This window comes from Desmodus rotundus, chromosome 9, assembly GCF_022682495.2.
Source record: "Desmodus rotundus isolate HL8 chromosome 9, HLdesRot8A.1, whole genome shotgun sequence".
Lineage (NCBI taxonomy): Eukaryota > Metazoa > Chordata > Mammalia > Chiroptera > Phyllostomidae > Desmodus > Desmodus rotundus.
This window is the reverse complement of record NC_071395.1, coordinates 63221704-63231572: the sequence shown is the minus strand read 5'-3', so window position 1 is coordinate 63231572 and position 9869 is coordinate 63221704. Positions and strand designations below refer to the sequence as shown.

The 9869-nt window shown below is 51.9% G+C and overlaps 1 protein-coding gene across 1 annotated transcript in view; it reads left to right on the top strand.

The window, feature by feature from the left end:
* The first annotated feature begins 794 nt into the window (after positions 1 to 794).
* Positions 795 to 9869, top strand: part of SLC47A2 (solute carrier family 47 member 2) — a 30399-nt gene continuing 21324 nt past the window's right edge. Inside the window, exons 1-8 of the mRNA XM_024565152.4 lie at positions 795 to 942; positions 1840 to 1941; positions 2216 to 2284; positions 2966 to 3114; positions 3767 to 3809; positions 8137 to 8181; positions 8377 to 8474; positions 8884 to 8981. Of these exons, the coding sequence (XP_024420920.2) occupies positions 820 to 942; positions 1840 to 1941; positions 2216 to 2284; positions 2966 to 3114; positions 3767 to 3809; positions 8137 to 8181; positions 8377 to 8474; positions 8884 to 8981 (727 nt within the window). The 5' untranslated portion in view covers positions 795 to 819. The remainder of the gene's footprint in view (positions 943 to 1839; positions 1942 to 2215; positions 2285 to 2965; positions 3115 to 3766; positions 3810 to 8136; positions 8182 to 8376; positions 8475 to 8883; positions 8982 to 9869) is intronic.

Below are 9869 nucleotides of genomic sequence, written 5' to 3'. Positions count from 1 at the left end.
TCGGTGGTAAAGTTACTAAGAGAGCACGGGCTGTGGAATACTCAGGTGGGAGCTTGGCAGGACGAGGGAACAGACATTGCCCAGGTAACCCAGATGCTCAATTCAGGGGAGCGCTTTGGCATTGGGCGTGAAGGAAGGAGGTTGTGTGTGAATGTGGAGAAGGGCGTGGTGCGAGGCAGCCCTGGAGGGGGCTGGAAAGAGCACCTTCTGCTCATTTTTTGTCCCGACTCGCTCCCTCCATGCAGCTCTGGGGGCTGTGCCAGGGGATCTTCTGGCCACCCCCTCACTGCAGGGGTGGGGTGGGAACCAGCTGGGTGTATGGGAGAAATTGGAGCCTAGCCCTCCCAGGGCAGGGTTCTTCAGGCAGCCCCTCTGCGTGGAACCTAAAATCTGCTGCCTGGCTGAGACTCCATTTCTTCGTCTGTGAAATGGGAGACATCTGGACATGATCCTGCCGAGGTGTAAGACTCCCAGTGTCCCAGCCCACCCCCAGGCCCACCCCCTCTGCACAGCTCCCACCCTGCCCCTTCTGGGGCTGTGCTGCTGACCCTTGGGGAGAGCAGGCACAAGGCACCCACAAGCATCAGCCTGGGTAACTTCCATGTGTCTAGGGCTCTGTCCTGGCTCCCCCTGCGGCCAGGGCCAGCAGGCTGCCCAGGGAGGCAAGGCGGATCCTACAGGTCTCTGAGGCAGACCCTCCACCCCTGCCCCCCACACTTACTCATTAGCCAGGGCAGAGGGCAACTCAGGCTGTGGCCAGCCAAGGCTGCCTGTGGGAGTGCTCAGGTGTGCAGGTGGCCAGAAAGCGGGAGGCTTGGAATGGACAGTCTCCAGGACACAGTTACCCTGGACCAAGGGGGCCGTGGCTGTGCCCTCTTCAGGCTGGTCCCCGTGGGCTTTAGGGCTGAGGCATGGAAGCTCTTTGTCCTGTCCGGACCCCTGGTAAGGAGGTGGAGGTGAGGGGTCATGAGGTTGGGCGCCAGTGGCTGTCCAGGCACCATTTGGGGTGTGCAGGGCTGGCTCAGAGTCCTGCCCCAGGAACTTGCCACTTTGGCTGTGTTCAGGCTGCACCTGGGGCTGCTGCCCAGAGCAGGTGACGGCAAGACGACTGTCCCTGGACAGTGCTGGGGGGGCGGGGGGCTGTGGGGCCTGGCCATGCTCAGCAGGGACCGGTGTGTCCTCCTTCAGAATCCCACAGGAAGGCGGGGTTGAAACATTCATGATGACAGATGAGATCCATTGATGCGGGAGCCTACAGATCTCCCCAAAGAGGTGTTTGCAGGGAAGAATGGGCCCTGTGCCCTTTTTATTGCCAAAGAAAAATGGCTTTAGGTACATTTTGCTCTGACCAGAAAAGCTAATAGATACGTGCTCCCTGTAAAGGTTTCAGACAAAACTAAAAGTTATAAAGAAGAAAGAAATTCATCTCCAATCTCACCACCTGGACATACCCATTGCTAAGCTTTTGATGGATTTTATCCCTACTCTTCTCTATTTATACGTGGCCTGGCCAACCGGTTATAGTAACAACATCAATAGCAGGATTGGATGCCTGAGCTGGGCTCCGGGTCCCAGGTTCGGAGCAGGTGTCCCTTGTGCATTCCTGCACGGTCAGGCAGGGGAACGGCTGCCTGGGGTTAACAGTCTGCTGCCGGCACAGGAAGAGCAGCACTCAGGTCTCCTGATCTCCCAGCCCTGGATGCTGTGTCAGCCTCCGCCACATTCTTGGGCAACATGCCTGGTGGCTTTGAGTGGCTGTTGCAGATCACCGGTGCGAATGCGGGGCAGCAGGCTGAGGCGCGGTGGAGCAGTGCCCCTGACCCAGGCTGCCCCCTCCAGGTCCTGTTCCAGGTGCTGTCCTTCATGATCTATGTCGTGAGCTCAGCATTCTGCGGGCACCTGGGCAAAGTGGAGCTGGCGTCGGTGACCCTGGCAGTGGCCGTGAGTACAGCCAGGACGTGTAGGGCTGTCCCTCCCGGGCTCCTCCCCCAGGGTTCCAGGGAGAAAATTCAGACTGAGGGCTGACAGCTGCATTCGCAGCTGGGACCTGAGGCTGTCACAAGGTGGGACACAGCACGTGCGGGCAGGACCCCAGCAGAAGGGGGTGTCTGGCTCAGCTGCACATCAGAGCTGCTGCGTGGCCTCGCCCCACATGCAGGGTCCCCTCCTTGGGCTCTGCCTGACGACCCCTGTGTTCTCTCCTGTGTGGCTTCAGTTTGTCAATGTTTGCGGAGTTTCCGTAGGATTCGGCTTTTCCTCAGCATGTGACACCTTGATGTCCCAGGTAGGTGAGCCTCCTGAAGCTGGGCAGGGCCAGAGACAATCCCTCAACTGCTGCAGAAATGGTGGGGGTTGGGGACTCCCTTCCCAAGCCTCTCAGTACTCCCTGAACCCGATGGGGCAGCTACCTTCTTCTGTCCACGCAGCCCCTGAGGATCAGGTGCTGTCAGGAGACTGGACCCTCCCCTTTGAAAGAGTCTGGATAGGCAGACAAGAGAATCCTGGAAGGGAAAGGGCGGAGACAGTACCCTGCCCTGCTCAAATGCTGAGGGTGCATACATGGGACCCCCTGCCCTCGGGGACCCAGAGTTCTTGGCTTACGGTGGACCTGGGAACCTGAGTCGGCCCTGGCTGCCACTTCCTAGCAGGGTGACTTGGCAATGCTCTCGGAGCGTCGCTCGCCTCCGCTGCGAAGTGGGGAAATAACGCTTCCCTCACCAGGCGCTTTGGAGAACTGGGGAGAATGGGTGGACAGAGGTTGGTACTCAGTAAATAGCCCCTACTGTAATCCTGTGAGCTGGCTGAACCCCTGCAGAGGCTGCCAGACCTCTGCTCCTGAGGGTACTGCTTGGTGCGTACTGCGTGTGCAGGGGCCATCACCCGGCTCTGGCACCGCCGGCGGGGACACGCGGGCGGAGCTCCCGGGGGAGGAGGAGGCTCTGAACACTCGCCTGCTGTCTTGCAGAGCTTCGGCAGCCCCAACAAGACGCAGGTGGGCGTCTTCCTGCAGAGGGGGGCGCTCCTCCTGCTTCTCTGCTGCTTCCCCTGCTGGGCGCTCCTCCTCAACACCCAGCACATCTTGCTGCTCCTCGGGCAGGACCCGGACGTGTCCAGGTACGCTTGGCTCCTACTGGGAAGCCAGGGCAGGAGTCCCGAAAGAAGCCTCCCTGCAGGCCCCACAAGCAGTCGGAAGCACGGAGAGGTTTCAGCTTAGGTTTGGGGATTCCTCTGCGCAGCGTGGTGCTCCAGCTGTGACCAGCAGGGGGCAGACGAACGGCCGATTTTAATTCACAGCAAAGAGAATTTGGGTGGTGTTTGCATTTGTGTGCCAGCACTAGTTGGAACTTCACCGACGTTTTTGAAGAAATGACGTGCGCACTACCCCACATTCCAAAAAGGAGAAAGAGAACCAAACCAATTTCTGATGAATTACACGGTTTATTATTAACTTGAGAAAGGTCTCTCAGAGGAGTGCCTTGTTCATTTTATATTATGTGCACTTCATTTGGTTATTTCTTGATAAGAGAGAACCTTTTTTACCCCCTTACAAACCACGTTTTACTCCAAGTTTAAGTTCCCTAAGTTACGAGGCCCCTGCAGTTGGGTCCTTGCTGCCTCCTCCTGCCACCTTCCCTACTACTTACTGAAGCTCCCGGGTCTGGTCCGAGACCTGCCCAGGGCCTGGGGAAGCCCCTCCTCAAACCTGGGTTCCCAAGACGTGCCCCCTGACAAGGGCACAGCGGGTCAGCTTCTGCTCCTCTTGCAGGCTGACCCAGGAATACGTGCTGATCGCCATACCATCACTTCCGGTAAGCGCGCTGTCAGCCAGCCCGGCAGCGGGGGCAGGCACCCTCCCCGGATTCCGGCTTTCTGCCTTTGCACCCTACCCGCTGGCGAGGCTCCCGGCCCTGCAGCGACTTCCTCTGTGCAGTGAGGATGCTTGAAGGGGTGGGAGAGAAGTTCCCCTTCCAGCGGGTGCAGACTGGGCTTTTAAAAAGTAACAGAATGTGTTTTTCTGGTTAGAAAACCGTTTTTTGGAGAAACTGTAGAAAGCCTGGGGAAGAAAAATTCCAAATCACCCATAATCCTTCCACCCAGAGAGAACATAGGTTCTCTTTCCAGGTTATTTCTATTCATGAGTTGTAGTTTCAAGCGCAGATACACACATCGTTTGAAATGAGGTCAGTGTGTCTATATTGCATTAATATCTGCTTTTTCCCTTTCAAATATGTCATTTGTCTCTTGATATGATTAAATAGTCTCACATAACAGCCATTTCAAAGGCTACATAGTATCCTATAGTGCCATGATTTATTAACCAAACTTTTCATGTTAGGTATTCAGGTTGTTTCCAATAGTTGTTATTATAAATAAACATTCTTATAGAAAAACTTTGTGAACATTTGTGATGATTTCCTTAAGATGTATTATTGGAATTAGAGTCATTCTGTCAATGGCTATTTTTTTTGATGTTTTATTTTTTAAAATATATTTATTGATTATGCTATTACAGTTGTCCCATTTCCCCCCTTCACTCCACTCCATCCTGCCCACCCCCTCCCTCCCATGTTCCCCCCCTCCCATAGCTCATGTCCATGGGTCATACTTACAAGTTCTTTGGCTTTTACATTTCCTACACTATTCTTACCCTCCCCCTGTCTATTTTCTACCTACCATTTATGCTACTTATTCTCTGTACCTTTCCCCCCTGTCTCCCCCTCCCACTCCCCTGCTGATAACCCTTCATGTGATCTCCATTTCTGTGGTTCTGTTCCTGTTCTAGTTGTTTGCTTAGTTTTCTTTTGTTTTTGTTTTAGGTGTGGTTGTTAATAACTGTGAGTTTGCTGTCATTTTTACTGTTCATATTTTTTATCTTCTTTTTCTTAGATAAATCCCTTTAACATTTCATATAATAAGGGCTTGGTGATGATGAACTCCTTGAACTTGACCTTATCTGAGAAGCACTTTCTCTGCCCTTCCATTCTAAATGATAGCTTTACTGGATACAGTAATCTTGGATGTAGGTCCTTGCCTTTCATGACTTGGAATACTTCTTTCCAGCCCCTTCTTGCCTGTAAGGTCTCTTTGGAGAAATCAGCTGACAGTCTTATGGGAACTCCTTTGTAGGTAACTGTGTCCTTTCTCTTGCTGCTTCTAAGATTCTCTCCTTCTCTTTAATCTTGGGAAATCTAATTATGATGTGCCTTGGTGTGTTCCTCCTTGAGTCCAGCTTCTTTGGGACTCTGAGCTTCCTGGACTTCCTGGAAGTCTATTTCCTTTGCCAGATTAGGGAAGTTCTCCTTCATTACTTGTTCAAATAAGTTTTCCATTTTTTGTTCTTCCTCTTCTCCTTCTGGTACCCCTATGATTCAGATGTTGGAACGTTTAAAGGTGTCCTGGAGGTTCCTAAGCCTCTCCTCATTTTTTTTTTTGAATTCTTGTTTCTTCATTCTTTTCTGGTTGGATGTTTCTTTCTTCCTTTTGGTCCACACCATTGATTTGAGTCCCACTTTCCTTCGCATCACTATTGGTTCTCTGTACATTTTCCTTTGCTTCTCTTAGCATAGCTTTCATTTTTTTCATCTAATTTGCGACCAAATTCAACCAATTCTGTGAGCTTCCTAATTACCAGTGTTTTGAACTGTGCATCTGATAGGTTGGCTATCTCTTTGTTGCTTAGTTGTATTTTTCCTGGAGCTTTGATCTGTTCTTTCATTTGGGACATTTTTTTTTTTGTCTTGGCATGCCTGTTCTTAAAGGAGCAGAGCCTTAGGTGTTCACCAGGGTGGGGTAATGCTGGTCGCTGCGCTGTGATGCTGTATGTGGGGGAGGGGCTGAGAGGGAGCAATGGTGCTTGCTCCACTCTCTGCCGGATTTTCAGTCACTCCCTCCACTACCCACAATCAAATTGGGCCCCTCTGGTGCTGATTCCCTAGTGGGTGGGCTTGTGCCCGCTCTAGGCCCCTGTGGGTCTCTCCAACGAATTCTCCTGTGAGGATGGGAGTCTCTCCTGCTGCCTCCTCAACCCCCACTGGTGTTTTCAATCAGAGGTTTGAGGCTTTATTTCCCCGAGCTGGAGCCCTGCGTTGCATGGTCTGCTTCGCTCCCCCACCGTTCCTCCCGGTTTATCTATGCGCGAATGTGGGTCTACAGGGGCCGCCAGGCACCACCTTGTGGGGCCTGCTAGCTGAAGCCTTGCCTGCCCCATTGCACAATCCACCACCTCGCTGGGTCCATCAGCCGCTGCCTTGCCGCAAGGCCTTTCCACCCTGGCTGCCTGTCTCCGCCCCTCCTACTGGTCTGGATGAATGTTTCTTCTTTATTTCCTTCGTTGTCGGAGTTTCATACAGTTCAATTTTCTGTCAGTTCTGGTTGTTTTTTGTTTTTAAATTGTTGTTGTCCTTTTTTGGTTGTGGGAGGAGGCACAGTGTGTCTACCTACGCCTCCATCTTGGCCAGAAGCCCCCTGTCAATGGCTTTTGATACCAATTTGTACCAGTTGTACTTCCACTAGCAACGCCCTCATCCGCAGAGCATTATTAATTTTTTCCAATTAGAAGTAGTTTTAACATGTATTTTATTGCCAGTGAAGTTGAACATTTTTTCATGTATTTATCGATCATTGGTTTTCTTTTGTCAATTGTTTATATAGCCTTTGCTTATTTTAGTGGGTTAATCTTTCTCTAATTATAATAACTTGTTAAATAATAGCTTAACCCTTTGTCATATATGTTGCAAACACTTTTCCGTTCGTCACTTGCCTTTTAATTTTTTGATATATTTGACTTAAAGAATTTTTAATGTATATTAACAGATCCATAAACCTTATTCTTTATATCTGTCTTTGATGAGCTTAAAAATACTTAACCCATATCAAGATTATCTAAAATTTGCCATATTCTCTGTGAATCCTTTTATGATTTCCATTTTTAAATCTAAGGCTTTAATCCATTTAATGAACTCTTTCTAAGACTAATTATTGACTATTCCCTTCTTTCTTTTCTCTATGAGTTTATGGAGTACTAAATAAGCCGTGTGTCCACTTGGGGCAGTTCCTGAGATTTCCGCCTGACCCAGCGGCCTGTACATCTACTCTGGAATCCACCGCCCACTATTAGATTTGTCGAAGCTCGGTGACACCATACTTACTCCTTGGCAGTTCTGAATCAGGCATGGTCTTGCTGGCTGGAGTTGTCTTGTCTCTGGAACCTCAGCACCCCTTTATCCTCCACAGCACCAGGGGGCGGTGTGCTGGAGGAGAGACCTGGGAAGGGAATAGGTCATGTGACTTCAGATTAGGCTAAAAGGTGCCCAAGACTGGCAGGGTGAACCCCAGCCACACTCACAATGAAAGCCCAGTGTCCTGATCTCTTTGGGGCCCGGCCAGCTCCATGGAAACCACCTTTTGGCTCTTTGGAAGGAGATGGTGGTACCTTGTCCAGCAGGGCCATTGTGCCAGGGCAGGAAAACACTATAAAGTTATCACTGTGGCAACTCCTTTATCAAATGTAGCAAGTCCCTCCCACAAAGTGCAGGTGCAAAATTTAATTAACAATAAAAATACTTATACAATGCTTACCTAACATTTGGAATGCTTAAATATGCCAAGTGCTGTTTTGTGAGCACTTTGCACATATGTATATATAAATAATAAGTATACACATATTATTACACTCATTACAGATGAGGAAACAGGCAAGAGAGGTTATGTAATTTGCCTGGAATCACACAGCCCCTCAGAGGTAGAACCAGTATTTAAACTCAAGCAGTATAGTTCTAGCTTCGTGCTCTTAACCCCTGTGCTATGCTAAAAAAGAAGCAGAGGGCTTAGGGAAGGGAGGGGACAGGAAGGCTTTGACAAAGGACAGAAGGGCAGCAGCCAGACCCCAGGGTGGCCACAACCTGTGGGTTTGGGCTCTGGCATGTCCTGTGCACAGGCCCCCGGGCAGCCCTCCTCTCTCCCATAGGTAAGGCTGAGCTCACAACCAGGTGAAGCCTACCTGCTGGGCCTCAGACATAGTTTGATGAAGTAATTGCCCCCAAACTCTGATATCTAAGAAATATCTGTTAATGTTCATCTGGTTGTTTTTTGGTAGTTGATGTTTATTTGTGTGTGTATATATTTTATTTTATACAGGTGATTTTTCTTTACAACCTGCTGGCAAAATATTTGCAAACTCAGGTACAGGGCCCTGGCTGGGGGGTTGGCCAGCACACCTGCCCTGTTCCAGTGGGGAGGGGAGCCTGGGGCTGCCCTCTGCACCACCTGTGAATCCGAAGTGCCATGTCCTGACCTCTGGTACAGGGGCCAGTGAAGAGCTGCATGTGCCCACGGTCCTACCCACCCCATAGCAAGGCCAGTTTTCATTTATTTCAGGGAATCGTCTGGCCCCAAGTCCTCAGTGGCGTTGTGGGCAATGGCATCAACGGCTTGGCCAACTACATCCTGGTTTCTGTGCTGAGCCTGGGGGTCAGGTGAGGCCGGTGGGCTGCAGAGGCTTGGAGGGGGAGCACTGCTCTCCAAGTTCCCCGCCCCTCACTGGGGCAGGCCAGTTATCATCCTTGTCTCTTTTGTGGAGGCTGCTTGCACCGTCCTGAAGTGGGGTGTCCTGAGGAACTTGATGGGGACTGGCCACCAAAGAGAAAGGAGAGGGGCCCCTCCCAAACCATGCGCAAGCCTTCTAGGAGAGGCTGAGAGGGAGAGCCTGGCAGAATAGGGTGGTAGTGGTGCCTGCTGCGTCCTGGGCCGGGCCAGCAGTGGGACTGGGCTGCTGAGCTAGCCATGCTTGTGTGCCCCTCCATGCCCTGCAGGCTCCATCAGGGGAGCACCTTCCCAAGGGACAGAGCTGGCCCAGTTCCAACCCTGCTCTTCCGGTTTCCCCAGGGGCTCTGCTTATGCCAGCACCGTCGCCCACATTGTGCAGATGACCTTCTTGTTCCTCTACATCCTGCTGAAAAAGTTGCATGTGGCTACATGGGCAGGTGGGGAGACTGCCCTGCTTTTGGGGGTGTGGAGCATCAGGCGAGCCAGCCCGGACACAGGGCGTTCCTTTGGCAAGGAGAGGGCTCAGCTGGAGCCCCATGGGAGGAGCCCCATCCCTGGCCTGCCTCTATTTCCTTCAGGGCCCCCTTCCCTTTGCTCCACCCCTCAGAACTCCCACCCCAAAGTCCCAGGGTCCCCTCATGCCATGTGCCCCAGTGCAGAGCCCTGATGAAGACAGGCCCAGGGAGTTTTCCGCTGGCTTCTAAATGCCAGGGTGGCGGTTAGAGTAAACTCAGGTAAAATCCCAGGTGTCAGCTGTGGGCTGAGTGCCCGGCGTTCCTGATCTCAGTTAAACTTTACAACACCTTATTATTCCATTTTATTTACAAGGAGGAAATTGAGACAGAGAGAGGTTAAGTAATTGACCCCCAAGATGGTCCATGATGGGGGCTGGACTCCATGGCTGTTTCCTCCCAGGCTTCAGGCTCCGAGCTTTCCTGCCTGCAGAAGCCTGTCTCTGTAGCCTGTGGGCTCCGTTTCCAGGCATAGAGGGAGCAGTCCTGCGGCCCCCGGGGAGTCCCTCAGGGTGGGGCCCTCGCCAGTTTGTACTGACCTCTGCCTCAAGCATCCTTCTGCATCCTTGAGCTTGTGCCATCCTCCCAAAAACCCTTCTGGGGAGGCAGGGCAAAGATAAGATCTCAAATTTTCAGATGAGGAAACAGCCCAGAAAGGGCAGAGTCCTTGTCCACAGTCCTGTGGTGTCACAAGCCCAGCAGGAAGCCTCGCGGTGCCTGAGGCTCCCGTCCTGAGTTCCTCCATGGTGCTGGCCAAGGGAGCTGGTGCCCTGTCTCCGAGTTCTCCTGCCCCCACCCCCATCCCCCACCTGC